The 18,167-nt window shown below is 43.6% G+C and overlaps 1 protein-coding gene across 2 annotated transcripts in view; it reads left to right on the top strand.

Annotated features, from left to right (window-relative positions):
• The first annotated feature begins 4,364 nt into the window (after positions 1–4,364).
• Positions 4,365–18,167, top strand: part of Pank2 (pantothenate kinase 2) — a 35,796-nt gene continuing 21,993 nt past the window's right edge. For both annotated transcript variants that reach the window (XM_036186102.1, XM_036186100.1), the window contains exons 1-2: positions 4,365–4,678; positions 17,318–17,670. In XM_036186102.1, the coding sequence (XP_036041995.1) occupies positions 4,426–4,678; positions 17,318–17,670 (606 nt within the window). In that variant the 5' untranslated portion in view covers positions 4,365–4,425. The remainder of the gene's footprint in view (positions 4,679–17,317; positions 17,671–18,167) is intronic.

Below are 18,167 nucleotides of genomic sequence, written 5' to 3' on the forward strand. Positions count from 1 at the left end.
GGGAAACGTAGCTCTGGCTGTCCTGAAACTTGCTCTGTAGACAGGCTGTCCTGGAACTCAGAGATCCCTCTACCTCTGCCTCCTGAATGCAGGGATTAAAGGCGTGTGCCACCACTGCCCAGCTCTTTTTTTTTTTTTTTTCTGAGACAGGGTTTCTCTGTGTAGTTTTGGTGCCTTTCCTTGAACTCGCTTTGTAGACCAGCCTGGTCTCGAACTTGCAGAGATCTGCCTGCCTCTGCCTCCCAAGTGCTGGGATTAAAGACATGTGCTACCACGGCCCAGCTCTTGCTAATTTCATTTTACTTTTTGGAGGTAAACAGTTTTGATTAATCATAGGCTTGTTTATTCCATTGCTAATAATCAACTTCTCTTTTAAAAAAATGTTAACACAGAGACTATTACACAAATCACAAATGAGCACTTGATGAAATATTACATAGTAAACACATGTAACCACTCAGATCAAGAAACATTACATCTTACAGCCCAGTGGGCAAAGCATCTGCCTTGTAAGCCTATGACCTGAGTTTAATTCCTGGGACATAAACAATGGAGAGAAGTGACTCCATAAAATCATCCTCTGGTTTCCATGTGGGCACTACGGCACAGGCGCATGCCCCCATAATAATAAAAAAAAAGTTACTAATCTAGAGGCCTCTGTTTCCCTTTCTGCTTCCCCCCCAAAGTAGCCATCATCTTCACCTCGTATTTATATTAATATCAAAAAGGCTGGCCTTGGGCTACATAAGGGAGATTCCCTGCCTTAACTCCTGATCCTCATGCTTCCACCTCCCAAGTGCTAGGATTCCAGGTGTGCACCACTGTGTCCAGCCCTAATCAATTTAATTAACTAATTAGTGCCAGGTGGTGGTGGTAGCAGCAGTGGCGGTGCACCCCTGATTTCAGCTCTTGGGAGGCAGAGGCAGGTGGATCTCTGAGTTCTGGGCCAGCCTGTCTACAGAGTGAGTTCTAGGACAGCCAGGGCTACACAGAGAAACCTTCTGTTTAAAAAAAAAAAAAAAGAAAGAAAGAAAGAAAGAAGAAAGAAAAGAAAAAAGAAAGAAAAAACCAAAATACTTAACTAATTAGTAATTTCTGTGCTGAGGATTCAGGGCCTTTGTAGCTTGAGTTTTCCTGCCTGGCCCAGGGTCAGGACAAATCTCTCTCACCCACCAGTCCCACAGCTGCTCAGACCCAAAAAGTAAACACACAAGAGACTTATATTGCTTACAAACTGTATGGCCGTGGCAGGCTTCTTGTTATCTACTTCTTCTATCTTAAATTAACCCATTTCTATTAATCTATACTTCACCATGTGACTTGTGGCTTACCTGTACCTTACATCTTGCTTGTCATGGTGGTGGCTGGCAGTATCTCTCTGCCTCAGCCTTCCACTTCCCAGAATTCTCTTCTCTCCTTGTCCTGCCTATATTTCCTGCCTGGCTACTGGCCAATCAGTGTTTTATTTATTAACCAATCAGAGCAACACATTTAACAAACATCCCACAGCAGGCCTTGGGAATATTAGGCAAGTACCACTGAGATAGACCCAGCCTCTGAACTTAGTACAGAATCTTAGAGTATACATTCTTTGTCTCTTTCTTTTTTTTTGAAACAGGATGTCACTATGTGGCCCAGGGTGGCCTCAAACTCACAGAGATCTACCCATCTCTGCCTCCCAAGTGCCAGGATTGATTACAGGTTATGTGCCACCATGCTCAACAATTTGCGTTTTTGATTTAAGATTATAAACATCCTATTTCGTTGTCATTAAGTTTGATGATACCATAGACTGTCAGCAAGTTCACAAATATAAGCAATGTTAATGTTGAGAAATATATTTAAGAGACAAAGTTGAGTGTGGTGGTACACACACACTCCAGCTCTAGGAGGCTGAGGTAGGAGCATTGCAATTTCAAGGCTAGCCTGTTCTACCTCGTGAGTTTGAGGTCACCAGAACCATGTAGTTAAAAATAGTTTCAAAAACCTAGGGGTTTTTAGTAATTTATTGAAACTTCAATCTGTGCTGTTCCTTTTCTTCTTGAGACAGAGTCTTCCTATATAGCCCAAGGTAGCCTTGAACTTAGGAGCCTCCTGAGTGCTGCAATTACAGGCATGGACCACCATGTTTGGCTCCAATCTATGCCTTCTTTTAATTACAAAGGCAGAGAATAGCTTAACTTCTCCCTTTCCCATGATGGGAATCCAAGGCTTCCCCATGCTGAGCAAGCACACTCTCTAATGGCTGCGTCCCCAGTTCTATGTCATTTTTTAAATCTATGTGTTTGTAGATAATTGCCTCATCACCCAAATCTAAGCCTTGATTTCCATAATTTACAAATAACGCTGGCTGAATTGGTTGAGACTTTGTAATTAGTCAAAATCCTATATCCATGCCTGGCTCCTCTGACTCTCCCTTGGCTTCAATTTTGGCTGAGGCTGCAGAAGCAAGGGGAGTAGTGGTAGCCGTTGCCACAGGGGCAGCAGCCACAAATGTAGATGGATTAGCTAAGAAGGCCTTAACCTTACCAGCAGGTGGGGAGGTGTGTTCTGTTGTCACAGATGAAGCCAGCCATGGAGGCAGCAGTTAGATAACCAATCTGCACACACCAATGGAAGCAAGAACGCAGTTTCCTCTGTGATAGCAAGCACTTCCGGCTTGTAGATCCAATGACCACCACCAGCTGGATGATCAGGAGGAAGGGGGCATGCTATGTTCAGTAGTATGGCTTTGATGGCTCTTACTGTGTCTCATCTTTGTCTCGTCTTTATTGGTTGCACATAATTCAGAATTCCAAATATGTCTGAAGATTTTAGTGGTAATGCCTAAAGTCTAGAAGGGGCTCTTCTCAGGCCCTAGCTCAGTGCTTTGGGTTGGCATGGTGGCTACACATGGGGCAGAGACAGGGTATCTTGGCAGCATACATCATCTTACTGTCAGCATGTGGGTGCCTGGTACTCCAGGGGGGCTAGGAGAGTGAAATCCCTTGGAGTTACTGAAGGTCGTGAGCGCCAAGTGGGTGCTGGGAATCAAATCCTGGTCGTCTGCTCTTAACTGTTGATTAGTCTCTCCAGCTCTGCTATGGGTGTTGATTCTTGTTAGATTTGTAATGGAGTGTTTTCCTGCAGGAGCTGGAATTTCAAGCTACGAAATACGGTTTCCAGAGTTAATCCTACACCGTGCAGAACTAGTTTGGAGTGAATATGGGACTATTATTCGACAGACACAAAAGCAGCTCAGCCTGGTACTATTAATGATGGAGGAAGTGAAGATAGGGGGCCTTTACTCAGGGGACACTATCGCCTCTTGGAAAAGGCACTAGGAAATTGTAAGAAAGCCCCAGTCACTTAAAATTGAGGGACTCTCTTAGGGGTATGGCTGGGTGGGGATACTTTCTGAGTCAAGGCAGCCTTTGGTATTGGGGGATGTTGGGAAGAGCCGCTGGTATGAGGGGACCTCAGAATCCCTGTCTTCCGCAAAAAGACAACCCAGGGGGCTGGAGCTATTGTTCAGTGATTAAGAGCACTTGCTATTCTTGCAGAGGGCAGGGGTTAGGTCCTGGGACCCTTATGGTGAATCTCTTGGCTTTTTCTGTCCTCAGCGAACATTAGGAGGCAACTGGGACACAGGCATGCAAAAAGCGCGCTCGCTCTCTCTCACTCACACACACACGCGCATGCAAAAAGCTCACACACTCACACACGCACGCACGCGCGCGCGAACGCGAACCAACCCAGCTTCCAGGCCTTCACACAGTTCACGCAGCCTCCTTCAGACAGGAGGTAAGCGAAGGATTTAAGAATCCCCCCCTCTTCCCGCCAGTTGCCATGGAGACCAACCCCAGGCTTTTCATTCCTTCTGGTACCGGGAATGAAGGGTAGTGGCCCAAACACAAAGGAAGAGACGGAGACTGTACAGTACGCGTGGTTGTGGGGCCCCTACTGCAGCTACAGACCCAGACCCAGAGACAAAAGCTAAGGTTAGTCTCGGCTCAAAGTCCTTCCTTCTGCTAACACTGGCTTCGGGGGCTCTACTGGGCACTCGGCAGCGAGGAGAGACTAGGCGACGTCCCGGGAGAGTTCTAGGGAGGAAGGGGAGCCGACCGGCCACCCTTCTCGTGGATGCGCAGGAGGGGGCGCCCCTGGCCCGAATCGTCTGGGCCACGCCGCCATCACTCCCTACCTGCTCCACTTAGTTGTCCTGAAAGCCTGTCATTGGGTGGCAGCGCGGGCCCTTCGGCTCGAGACGGGGAGTCGATTGGACGACAGCCCTGTCACTCGCCGGCACTCAGCTCGGATTGGCTCGCTGCACGTTGGCGCAACGGAAGAGGCGGCAGCCCGCGTGCGCCTGCGCTCAGCGGGCTGCGCGAAGACTGCGAGGCGGCGCTGGGGGGCTGGCTCGGGCGGCAGCGGGGGCTGCTGCGGATGGGAGCGGGCCGGCTCGGCGCGCCTATGGAGCGCCAGGGCAGGGATGCCTCCACCTCAGCCACGGCCGGCGGGTCGGCGTCCGCGGACGCCGAGGCGCGAAGGCGGGAGCCACTGAGGCGCCGGGCGAGTAGCGCGGCGCCGCCGGGGTCCGGGGCGGCGGAGGGCGTGAGACGGGAGCGGCCTGGCTCCCTCAGCGGCACCGTCTCGGTCGTCCGCCCGCGCGGCGAGGGCCTCCGGAAGAGGCGGCCGCGTAAGTGCCCCGGCTGGCCGTCGTTGTTGCGCGCGAGCGGCGTCCGCGCGTGCGGTGCCCGCCACTTCCCCTCTCCCCACCTCCTGGGGCGTTCTTTTCCTGAGAAGGTCTCCGTGATCTTGCGGAGAAGGCGCCTCCTCTCCCAGACCCTCCGGCCGCCCAGTCGCGTTCACAGACTAAGCCTTTTATTTGGCGATTCCGAGCTCACTAGGAAATGGTTAACTGTCCCCTCCTGGAAGCGCCACGGGCCTAAAATTCGACTCGGCTCGGTACGCCTCCTGCTTGCTTTTCTTCCCGAGAGAATTCAGGTCATCTCGCACCCAGAGGTTCCCCCCATTTTCCTTCCTCCTCCGGGAATTCCGGTTTCAGCTGTAGCATTCTGTGCATGAAGGCCCGTTCTTTGGAGGGGGGGTCGACTTGCTAGTGTTGCCTAGGGAGTTACTCTTTCCAGAGAATCGGCTTTTCACTTTACCAATGTGTGGTTTTGTTTTGCCTTGTGTACTTTCTCCCCTTCAAGGCCTTCAAGACTGTTGTCCAGCAGCCATTACTACTGCTTCAAGTGTCGATTGTCCGATACCGTAATAGGAACTTTACAGCACAGCTAGCTGTGCTTTGTATGTGGTTAAGACTTGGTTGTCAGATTACTATATGACTAAGGCAGGCTGTGAGAGTTAACGGAAAGTGGCCTGTGAGGTCTGTGTTGGATAGTCTGCCCAGCCCGCCTGCCCCGTTGCTTTTATCGGTGGTTTGAGTGAGTGGATGGAGCTCTGTTTTGTCATGGAAAGTTTGGGGAATTTTCGATATATATATATATATATATATATATATATATATATATATATATATATATATATATTCATTCTCACAAGAGATTTGATAATATTGGCTGCTTGGGAGGTGAAGGCAGAGGGATCTAAAGTTTAAGACCATGTCTTTAAAAAAAAAAAAAGATTAAAAAGAAAGAAAGAAAGAAAAAAGGAAAGCAACTTTTCAAACTTTCTGTTGTAAAGACATTTACATGATTTGAATTTTTTTTATTTTGTCGTGTGTGTGTGTGTGTGTGTGTGTGTGTGTAGTGTGTATCAGAGGACAACTTTCCCTAGTCCTGGGGATGGAGGGCAGTCACCCACCGAGCCATCTCACTGACCCTGATGTACCTGGTTTTTATTGTTATTATTTATTTATTTATTTATTTTTATGTGCATCGGTGTTCTGCTTGCATGTCTGTGTGAGGGTGTCACATCACTTGGAGCAGGATTGCAGACAGTTGTGAGCTGCCATGTGGGTGCTGGGAATTGAACTCTGGTCCTCTGGAAGAGCAGCCAGTCCTCTTACCTGCTGAGCCATCTCTGCAGCCCCTGCTTGTCTTTTATTTAAGACAGGAAGTTGCTGTATAGCCAAATTGGCCTCATACTCAGGACAATCTTTCTGCTTCAGCCACCTTAGTGCTGGGGTTACAGATGCTCCACTACCATGCTTCTCTTAGACTTTCATTTTCTTTCTTGCAATAGTGGGTTTGAGAACAGGACTTTGTATATGCTGTTGATACATGTTCTGTCATTGGCCTATATATAATATCCCCGGTCTAAGCACCAGAGTTTTGATGTAGTCCAGGATGGCCTTGAACTCCTGATCCCCTTGTCTACCTCCCAAATGCTGTGATTACAGGCCTGTGCACCAAGCACCTGATTTATTTATTTATTTAGAGACAGGGTTTCTCTGTGTAGTTTTGCACCTTTCCTGGGTCTCCATGTGTAGACCAGGCTGGCCTGGAATTCACAGAGATCCACCTGGCTCTGCCTCCCGAGTGCTGGGATTAAAGGCATGTGCCAAGCACCTGATTTTTAAGAAACACAAAAACATTAATTCTTTTGTGGGCTTGTATTACATTATTTGACATGAGTGTCAGTTTTAGAGGTTTAACATTTATAGATGGTTGTTTGTGGCCACTCGTCACAGTATTTGGAATATCATTTAGAATCAGTTGTGTGGGTCCAGCACAGTTCAGCCTTCAGAGCACCTGTGTGGTATGTGGTGGTAGTCTGTTTCACTGATCAGAGAAAAGGTGCCCAGTGACAAGTGGTTACTCTGGTGGAATATAAATGCAGTTTAGGAATTTTAGCCTTTATGCTTCTGCTCTATTTTACTGAATTGTTTACCTCACTATTTTTGTTGTTGTTGTTTTCCATTGCTTTAGTGCAAACACAAACATATTCTTTTGTGTTCAAGGCTGTCTTGAGGGAAAAAATTGTGACTACCAAGTACTGAACTTAAAAATAACCTACAGGGCTGGGGAGATGGCTTGGTCCATAAATTGCTTGCTTCAGAAGTATGAGGACCCAAGTTGAAAACATCAGAACTCAGGTCAAAAGCTGGGTGCAGTGGCATGTGCCTGTTATACAGTGATGGCAATGTATGCAGTTTCTTAGAAGTTCATTGGCTAGTTAAGCCTAGCCTACTTGGCAAAGTTTCAGGCCAATGAGAGTCACTGTCTCAAAAAGTATAGAAGGCACCCTAGAAGCTACACCCATGCACACACTTTACTTTGTACTTGCGCATTCTCCTATATGAATGATGTAGAGAGAACAGATTTCAGGGCCCATTTCAGTGGCTGGAATAAGAATTGGAAAGGCGGTGGTTAATACCTTTGACCCTAGCACTGTGGAGGCAGAGGAGAGGCAGAGGAGGAGGTAGACGGATCTCTGAGTTTAAGGCCAGTCTGGTCTACAGAATCAGTTCCAGGACAGCTACACAGAGAAACCCTGTCTGAAAACAAAAAGCATCTGAAGAGGTGTTGAAGAAGCTGCCTTAGCCGGGTGTGGTGGCCTATGCTTTTAGTCGACAGCACTTGGTAGATAGAGTCAGGTGATTCCCTGAGTTCGAAGGCTAGCCTGGTCTACAGAGTGAGTGCCAGGACAATGAGGGTTACAGAGAGGAACACTGTCTTGAAAAGACAAAACAATTCAAAGGCAATTCTGAAAAACATTGGGCTGTGTATGCTATATTCAAGTCGTCTCAGAAATTTTTTGAAGGCACTAGGCAGACAAGCGTTGTGTTTATTTATTTGGGGGACCATGTTTCTTGTTTCCCAGGCTGATCCTTAGCTGTAAGGCCTTGACCCTCTACCTCCTGAAGGCTGGGATTACAGGTTTTTGTCGTTATGTATGCTTTATCTGGTGCTGGGGATTGAACCCAAGGCTTTCTGCATGTTAGGCAAGCACTCTGCACACTGAGCTACAGCCTCCCCGCCCCCAAGTTTAAACAAACCACAGGCATTTATTTACTTATTTTTATATTTATTTACTTATTTATTTTGGTGTGTTGGTATTTGTATGTGTGCATGTGAGGGCACATATGGGGAATTCAGAGGACAACCTGTGGGAATTGGTTTTCTCCTACTTGGTGAATCCTGGAGATTGAACTGGGTCAGGTTTGGAAGCAGGTTTCTTACCTACTGAGCTATCCCAACAGCCTCTGACTTATTTATTTTTTTAATATGGTGTCTGATATTGACCATATTCCTTTTCTTTCTCTGATTGTCAGATAAATCATGAAAAACTGTGTTTCAGATAATGAGCTTGCTGAAGAAACAATTTTTTGGTTATTGTTGGAGATATGGTCTCAGGTGTAGCTCAGGCTAGCCTTGAACTCGTGATTCTCCCACCTCAGCTTCCTGAGTGCTAAGATTACAAGCAAGACCACCACTCCAGGATTCAAATAGGGTTATATCCATTTGATCTTCTGTAGTACCCAGGGATACCCTGCTACATGGAGAATGCAGCTTTTTGGCTCCAGAACCTTTCCAAGAGTGTACTTTAGTCCTAGCTCTGAGAGAGTTCACTGACAACTAAATGATTCTTTATTTCTATTGGAAAAGCCATTAGAAGTTAGAAACCTTTGTTTTATTGTCTTTAATACTTTTTTTTTTTTTTTTTTTTGTAAAAGACAGGGTCTCTCTACATAGCCCTGGTTGTCCTGGAACCTCTGCCTCCTGAGTGCTGGGATTAAAGGCATGTGCCACCATGCCCGGCTGTATATTACTTTATAACTGTGTAAAGGCAGTTGAAACTAGAAGGAGCTAGTTTGTTTTGTAACTTCTTGTCCTGGTTTATAGTAATGTTGTAGCCCATGTGTTGCCTGAACAGTGTGGTTTCCAGACTGGTTTCATCCTAGATGAGGGGCTGTGTAAGAAATGTAAAGAATTTTTACAATTACATTTAATTTGGGCTGGAGAGTTGGCTCAGCAGTCGAGAGCATTTGTTGCTTTTGCAGAGGGTCTGGGTTAGATTCCCAGCACCCACATGGTGGTTCACAACTGTCTGTAATTCCAACCCCAGAGATTCTGCCTTCTTTGGGACTCTCAGGGCACTAGGCACACATGAAGCTCACCTGTACACATTCGAGCAGAACATTCATAAACATGAAATAATAAAATAAATCTGGAAGAATAACAGTGTTGTATGTGTTTGGGCACATGTGCTGTCATGTATATGTGGAAGTTAGAGGAGTTGGTTCTAGGTGGTTGTTAGACACCATGCCTTCGATATTTTATTTAGGTCTCATTATCAGTGAGGTAGGGGTTTTTGTGGGTGGGAGGGAGGGAGAGAGGGAGAGAGAGAGAGAGAGTGAGCGTGCGCACGCAAGTGAGAATTTGGGTGCATGTGCACAAAATGGACACATGGTCCTGAGCAGGACTTAAGATGTCTTCTGTTGCTGTGTGGTTGCTTGAGTCAGGGTCTCTTACCCACAGGAAGCTTACCCTATCAGCAAGGATGAGTAGGCAGTAAATTCTGGGGACTCACATTGAGGTTGCATGCATGTATGGCTATGCTGAGATTTTCTTTTAAATGTGGAATCGAGAGAGTTGTGCTTTCAGAGCATTAAGTCTTCATTCACTGAGCTACTACCTTCCTCCTTTCAGTTTCCAGGTGGAAAATAGGCTTAATGAAACTACATTGTTTGAGGTATAATGACGTACAGTAAAACATCATTTTGGCAATATACACACGGTAAAATGTACAGGTGTTTGGGAAGTGTGGGAACACTGGGGCCAGAGTCCCCCTTAGTATTGTGGAGGGAAAGCTTTTTGAAGGTGGCTCCATGTATGATGTAGCACATGAGGGAGCTTATTGGAACTTGGTGATTTTTGGACTCTTTGCCAATCATGGAATATCCTTAAGTTTCATTAATGTCTAGAAAACATAACTTTTTTTGTAGCTTGTGGATATTAATTTAGAAAAGAGGAAAAAAAGTTCGCTTGGCTTTTGGGGAACATTGGTGTTGGTCGAGTGGAGCTGGCATGTTTTAAGTATCCCTAGGTTTGTTTGGAACCAAAAGGGCTTCCTTTCCTCCCCTCCCCCCAGTGAGTTTCAGGGCTTTTGATTTTCATGGTTTTTTTTCCCTTCCTCATTATGAACTATTTAAAAATCTTTTGTGGCCTGGCAGTGGTAGTACACACCTTTAATCCCAACACTCAGGAGGCAGAGGCAGGCAGAGCTCTAATGAGTTCAAGGCCTGCCTGGTCTACAGAGTGAGTTGTAGGACAGGCTCCAAAGCTACACAGAGAAACTCTGTCTCAAAAAAAAAAAAAAAACAACAAAAAAACCCCAAAAATCTTTTGTGTATATATGATTTGTGTGTGTGCATATGCACATGCGTGCAGGCATGTGTGGACTGTGACATGGGGTGGAGGTCAGAAGACAATCTTGAGGGTGTGGTGCTGGTCTTCCATTTTGGTTGAGACAGGTTCCCTTTGTTTGCTAGCTGTCCCATGAATTTTTGAGGATTCTCCTGTCTCCACCTCCCACTTATCTTTAGGAATGCTGGATTTGTAGATGGGAGCTGAGGTGCTCAGCTCCTTACATGCGTGCTGGGGACATGTTTTTACAGTAAGCACTTTACCCATGGAGTCAGCTTTTGTCCTTTGAGCTAACTTTTTATGGGTTTTTCCCTTACTAGCTAATCTTAGTGTTCCTTTTAAACGTTGGTTACAAAGATACTTAATTTTAAAGTCTCTCCATATGAACTTTTTCATCTTTCACTTTGTAAATTAATTTATAGAGAAAAGTTAAGGACTGGGGATAGCTCAGTTGCAAGGTGCTTGTACGGAGATGGGGAACTGATTTGTATCCCTGGCACGCACTTAAAAGCATGATGTAGGCCTAAGGTTAAAGAGGTGGAGACAAGAGGATCTCTGGGGCCTGCCAGTATACCCGAATGTTTGAGTTCTAGGTTTAGTGAGAGACTCATACAGTAAGGTGGAGAAATGAGTGCGGTAGATACTCAGTGTTGATTCCTGGCTCCTATGTACATACCCAGTCATACATGTGAAGCTAATAGTTACTAGAATATCGCACCCTCACCCCTATGCTATAAATTGAACTTAGAATCTCATGCATTTTAGGCAAGCACTCTACCACTGAGCTCTATATTCCCAGCCCAGTTATTCCTTCCTTGCTTGCTTTGTTTGTTTGCTTTTTTAAGACAGGGTTTCTTTGTGTAGCTCTGGTTGTCCTGGAACTTGCTCTGTAACCCAAACTGGTCTCAAACTCAGAGATCTGCCTGCCTCTGCCTCTTGAGTACTGTTTTTTTTAAAAATTATTAATTATTATTATTATTATTATTATTATTATTATTATTTTAAGTCAGTAGAAATAGAGACAGTTTAAGAAAGAGAAGACAGTCTCAAGAATGGGCAGTGGGCTAGTAGGCTTACAAAATGCATGTACTCAGAAGCCTTTTTTTCTGTTTTAAAGGCTTTTTCAAGACTTCATTTTGTTTATTGATCAGCAATACTATAGCTTTATGCAGGATATTTTTTTCTGTTTTCATTTATATCTTCCTTTTGGTGTGTGTGTGTGTGTGCGCGCGCGCCCGTGTGTGTGCATGCACACGCACCTATACAAGTATGGAGACCAGAGGAAGATACTAGGTGTCTTGTTCTACACTCCCTGCTTTTTTCTTTTGAAACAGAGTCTCTCACTGAACTTGGACCTAGGCTGGAGGCCAGCAAGCCACAGTATCTTCCTGTTTCCACCCTCCACAGTGATGGGGGAATAGACAGACATTCATGCAGCAACAACCAGCTTTTTACCTGAGGGCTGGGATACTAATTCAGATTCTCCTCTTGTACAACAGGTGCTCCAACCATTGAGTCATCTTTCCAGCTCTTGGTTTTTGTTTTTGTTTTTGTATTTCTGACACTTACGCTTTGTAGCTGTCACTGGCCTGGACATTGTGGCAATACTCCTGTTCATCTTCCTGAGTGCTGTGACTGCAGACATGAATTACTATGCCTGGCTTGCTTCTGCCTATTCTAGGTCTAGTTTGCTTTATTTTTCTAGCATTTGAAGTTGTACATGACATTATATACATACGTTTTTATTTGATGACATAGGCTTACACTATGTAGCCCAGGCTGTCCTTGAACTTGTAGTCTATAGGTAGAAGTTTCTGTTCCTCCTCTCAGTTCCCAAATAACCAACACAGAGGCTTAATATTAATTACAAATGCTTGTTGATAGCTCAGGCTTATTACTAAGTAGTTCTAACAACTTAAATTAAGCCATTTCTATTAATCTATGTATTGCCACATGGCTTGTGGCTTTACCTGTCCTTCAGCATGTCTTGCTCCTTCTGCATCTCTTGGCGACTCCACTGACTTCACACCCTTCTTTCTCCCAGCATTCTCAGTTTGGCTGCCTGTACTTCCTGTCTGGCTACCAGCCAATCAGTTCTTTATTAACAAATGAGAGTAATATATATTCACAGTATACAGAAGGATTATTCCACAGCATTTCTCCCCTTTTGTCTAATAAAAAAGGAAGGTTTTAAACCTTAACATAGTAAAACTATATATAACAAAGCAGTTATTAAGTAAGAATTACAGTTACAATATTCAGTCCATTTGTATTTGGCAAATTTAGAGAAAATACCTTATTTTTATGACTCTAAAGTTTTATGTCTAGTTTACCTTTTATTATAACTAAGGGAACTTAACTATGACTATCTAGTCTTCAATTCAACTCTGTCAAAGACCCCAGAAAGATGAAATGTTACTAACAACAGGGACATCAGACTGCCTGGATTATCACCCTGGGTTCTTCCGTAACATTGGGTTACCCATCTTTTGCCAACAGGCCTAGTATATCTGACAGACATTTCTGAGAAGCAGTGAATTTTGAAGGACTGTCCTGCCTTGTCTTGACAAAGTTTGGCAGTCACCTTTTTTGCATCCTGCTGGTCCAGTTTGGACAGTATACTGTCAGCAGTTGAGGCAAGGGCAGTTTTTTAGCTTTTCTATTAAGAAAGTAAACTCAGTTTCTTTGATGCTTATCCTTTTCTTTGAAGTAGATTGGTGCCATCAGGAGCAAATGTGTCTCACTGTCATGAAAGGCTTTAGGTTATTAAACATATTAAATGCTATATTCTGTAGGTCTTTGAAGTATTTGAAGACCGTCTGTCTGTCTGTCTGTCTGTCTGTCTGTCTATCTATCTAAATATATCTGTGTATGACCTCGAAAACATTCCTAACGTGACTATAAGTTTGACTATAATAGATGACTGTTAATCAGCATTTCTTAGTTATACATTACATTTTTAATTGAGTTGCATAAAGCACAGTTCTACAAGAGTAGAAACACATACGTACTATAGTAAAAATAACTTTAAATTTGTATCAGTAAATCAAAATCCATACTAGTGTAAAATATTTTGAGATTAATAGTCATTTTTTGGTTTAAGCCGAACATTTATAGTTAAGTATCTGAGTTGGTTATTTGGGAACTGGCGGACAAGAAAGAAAAGTCCTACACTACAGTAGTCATCCTCCAGCTTCAGCCTCTTGAGCACTAAAATTAGATGCTTGTGCCACCCTACCCAGCTTAAAATTTGCTTTTAGCTGTGTGTAAAATTATTCTTTATTCCTGTTTACAGAGACCTATGTGATGTTTTGACTCATATCCATTGTATGTTTAAATCATTAATGTTAGTTAGCATATTACTTAAGCAGTTTCTCTCTGGTGAAAACCTGCAAAATCTTTTAGGGCTGGGGATGTATCTAAGGGGTGGGGTGTGTACATCACAGTATGTGAGGCCCTGGGTTGGATCCCTGGGCTATCCCCACTCCCAAATAGTAGACTTATTGCCTGTATCTAGTTATTTTAAAAATCCTGTGTTCCTTTTCTCTTCCAGGGCTGCTTTTATTTATGTTTGACATGGGGGTCTCATTGTGAAGTGGTAGCTGGCCTGGAACTTGACGTAACCATGCTGGTCTTGAACTTGCAATGATCCCCCTGCCTTTGCCTCCTGAGTACTAGGATTACAGCTATGTACTACCACTACATGTTTTGTTTTTTTTAAAAGCATCCCTTTTCTGTTCTTGTCTCCAACTGCTCAGTCTTGTCCTCTTTCCTTTCCCTACAATACAGACATGCTGCGTTCACTTCCTACTCCTTTCCTCCTTTGATGTCATTTGTTGAAATTGTGTAAGTATTTTAGATCTTAAAGTCAGCATGCATTTATTCCACTGCTTATAGCTTATGGATAAAAATCTTTCTTACAGCTCTTGGAAATGTAAAATTATGCTGCTGTGCATCTACATGATTCACAGACTCTTTGAGTGGCAGTCCTTGTGTGTGAAGTTTCTTTTGGATTCTGCTTGAAAGCTGGTCGACTAGATAACACTTCTAAACCATTTTCCTTCTTTCTTTGAAGCCTGTGTACCTTTGTCTTCTAACACTCATGTTGCTGATGAAGAGCACTGCTTACCTTTGTGTAATTTGTGTCTATTCCTAGAAACTTTGGTTCTTAGGGTTTTCTGAAATTTCAGTAAGATTTTTTTTTCTTTCTTTTTTTTTGTTTTTGCTTTTTTGAGACAGGGTTTCTCTCTGTAGCTTTGAAACCGTTCCTGAAACTTACTATGTAGCCCAGGCTGGCCTCGAACTCACAGAGATCTGAGTGCTGGGATTAAAGGCGTGTGCCACCACTGCCCGGCTCAGTAAGATTCTCTTATTTTATTTTTGATTTTCAAGACAGAGTTTCTCACTATCAGCCTTGGCTCTACTGGAACTGGTGGCCTCGAACTCACAAAGAAATCCACCTGCCTCTGCCTCCCAAATGCTGGGATTAAAGGCGTGCACCACCACCACCTGGCTCCTTTTCTTTTTATTTTTTGAGACAAGGTCTCACTGTGGAGCACTAGGTGGCTTGGAACTCAGAGAGATCTGCCTGTGCTGGGACTAAATGTGTATCACACCATACCTGGCTTCAATAGGATTTTTAAAAAAGTCTTCTTAAGTGTTTCCACTCTGTCCCAAGAAATTTCTAGAACTTGTGGGAGATAAGGCTTTTGGTTCTACCTCTATTTCCAACTTTTTTTTTTTTCTCCCCCCCGAGACAGGGTTTCTGTGTGTAGTTTTGGTGCCTGTCCTGCATCTCACTCTGTAGACCAGGCTGGCCTCGAACTCACAGAGATCCACCTGGCTCTACCTCCTGAATGCTGGGATCAAAGACATGTGCTACTACCACCTGCCCCCCCCCCCCTTTTTTTTAACTTGAGAGGCGTTCTGGGAGGATTTCTTAGTTTTGTTTTCTGCTTTGTGTGTCTGCGTTTCCATCTTAACTGTTAAATGTATTGTTTGACGTAGACTGTAGCTCTATGACTCTTACATTTCCCTTGCCATACAGTTTAAGATTTGGTCATCACTGACCTGTACCTAGGAAGTCTTTCTTCTCTTCCCCAGTGTGCTCACACAGTCGGCTTTCCCTCCTAGCTGCAGAAGTGGTTAGTTTGTATTCCCTAGAGCATGTAGTTTTTTCTGCAAGCCTTCTTTCCCTCAGCGTGTTTTTGAGTTTTGTAGATAAGTTTATGCTTTTTTTTTTCCTAGAGTGAGTGTTGAAAACATTTTTCCCACTCCATGATTAGGAACAAACTATTCATCTGTTTTTTTGTTTTGTTTTTTTAAAGATTTATTTTCTTTTAAAATTATGTGTATGCATGTTTGTGTGTCAATATGTGCAAGTGAGTGTAGATGCCAGAGGAGGCCAGAAGAATATTGAATCTTTTGGAGCTGTATAGTTACATGCAGTTGTGAGCTACCTGATGTGAGTGCTGGGAACTGAACTCTGGTCCTTTGCAAGAGAACATTCATTCTTTTCCACTGGGCCATCTCTCCAACTCCTGTTCATTAGTTTTACACAAACTTATAAGTATCTGGTTCTTTTTACTTTTTAAAGTCATGCATTAATTGTAGTTTTGGTAGTTTTTAGTTTCTAGTTTTTCATAGATGCCATGTGTCTGAAGACATTTACTATTTATTATTGTTGCATGCTTTCCTCAGATACTCTTGTGACCCTTGTTCTCTTTCGGTGATTCATCCTTGGTATTGATCTGTCAGTGCCTGTAGTGGAGTGTAGTGGGGAGATGGAATGGACGTATGGCAGGTGTGGAGGCTGTCCTTCTTTGGGTGGCAGCACCGAATTGGATGCTATTCTGACTCTGTGTCTCTGGTCCATGTACTCAGGGAAGAGATTGTTTGCCTTTGTGGTGGTGAGAAGTACTCTTGGTAGAGAGGAATTGGTGGTAGCCTGTCAAGTTTCTCCAAATCTATTTCCTGACCATATCAACATTGCTGCTGAAACTTGCTCCTGTGTCATTCTGGCAGCCTCTTGCTTGAGGAGAGCGCCCCTGTGTGCTTTCCCACCTTCACAGCTGCTTCCAGCTATATTAGTGTTCCTTTTGATGGTTCAGAACAGACACTGACTAGGGGTGTGTGTGTGTGTGTGTGTGTGTGTGTGTGTGTGTGTGTGTGTGTGTGTGTGTTTAGGGGAGAATGTTAGTAAACTTAAGCTTTTATTAGTCATTTCTGGATTTAGGTTTGGGAAGACACATATATGTCCATCTTTATGTTCCTGAAGCTACTGACTAATTATTTGTTAATTTAATTAAAATTTTTATATGTATGGTTGTTTTGCCTATGTGTATGTCTGTGTACCATGCATGTGCCTAGAGCCGATGGAGGCCAGAAGAGAGGATATCAGATCCTTGGAACTATAGTTAAATACAGTTGTGAGTTGAGCCACCTCCAGGGTGTTCTCTCTGCCCCCTTATTTATTTAATTTTAAAGTGGTTTTTGGGCAGCAGATAGCTTGGACTTAAAGTACCTTGAAGCCTTTTATTTTTAAGTTGCCAGTGTTTCCCTTTTTTTTCTACCCAGAAAATGAACCTAGGGCCTGTGGCTAAGTACTCTATCCCTAACCTGTACAACTAGTACAGGGTAGTGCGGAGAGGAAGTGACCCTGGAGAGTCTTCGGTAGGGCGGGGGCTGTCTTTGCTCTTCGTGTGAGTACTAGAGCTCTGTAAAGTCTCAGCACTCCTTCCTTTGTGCTGGAGGCAGGGTGAAGATTTTCAGTCACAGTCTTTGTTTTTCAGGGTTGAAACTTAATTTGTTAGCTTTTAAGTTCTTCATAGTGTAGTTTGGGCATTCAGAAAAGTTAGTTTGCCCTAATACTTTGATATTTTTTGATTCACATTTCTTCTCCCCAAACCTTTTAGTTTAGAATTTTATTCCTTAGAAACCATAGCCTATGGAATAAGTTGCTAGTCAAGTAAATATAAACTTTTATTTTCTTTCCCATTTAGTTTTTCCATGGTTTGGCTTGGATATTGGTGGAACCCTAGTCAAGCTGGTTTATTTTGAACCTAAAGACATCACTGCTGAGGAAGAAAAGGAGGAAGTGGAGAGTCTGAAAAGCATTCGCAAGTACCTGACCTCCAATGTGGCTTATGGATCCACAGGAATTCGGGACGTGCACCTTGAGCTGAAGGACCTGACTCTGTGTGGACGCAAAGGCAATCTGCACTTTATACGCTTTCCCACTCATGACATGCCTGCTTTTATTCAAATGGGCAAAGATAAAAACTTCTCGAGTCTTCACACTGTCTTTTGTGCCACTGGAGGTGGATCATACAAATTTGAGCAGGATTTTCTCACAGTATGCATTTTTTAGCTTATATACAATTTATGGTAATTTGATTGTTTTAAAATGATGCCAGTTACAAGTGGTAGAATCATTTTCATTTTTAATGCAGCTTAAATATTCTTGAGGGAAATGAACATTATATATAAGCTAGTGACAGTCAGGAGTTAACCATCTGGCAATTGTTGGGTAGTGTGCTTCTTACCTGGTTGAAATATGTTGATGTGTATCAGCATAGCATTTTACCATTTCTTTAGTATGAAAACTTTGAGTGTGGGATAACACAGTAAGTGTCTATGAGGAGTACCATTGTTACATCTCATTAAGGAGTTAACAATAAAAATTAAAGATTTAGTCCTGGGCTAGGGAGATGGCTCAGTCAGTAAAGTGTTTGAAGGACCTGAGTTGGTTCTTTAGAACCCACATAAAAAGGCTGTGTGTGGGCTGGAAAGGTAGCTCAGCAAGGAACTGAGTTCAATTCCCAGCACCTATGTCAAAACAGCCCATAACTG

Source organism: Onychomys torridus, chromosome 4 (genome assembly GCF_903995425.1).
Source record: "Onychomys torridus chromosome 4, mOncTor1.1, whole genome shotgun sequence".
NCBI classification, from domain to species: Eukaryota; Metazoa; Chordata; class Mammalia; order Rodentia; family Cricetidae; genus Onychomys; species Onychomys torridus.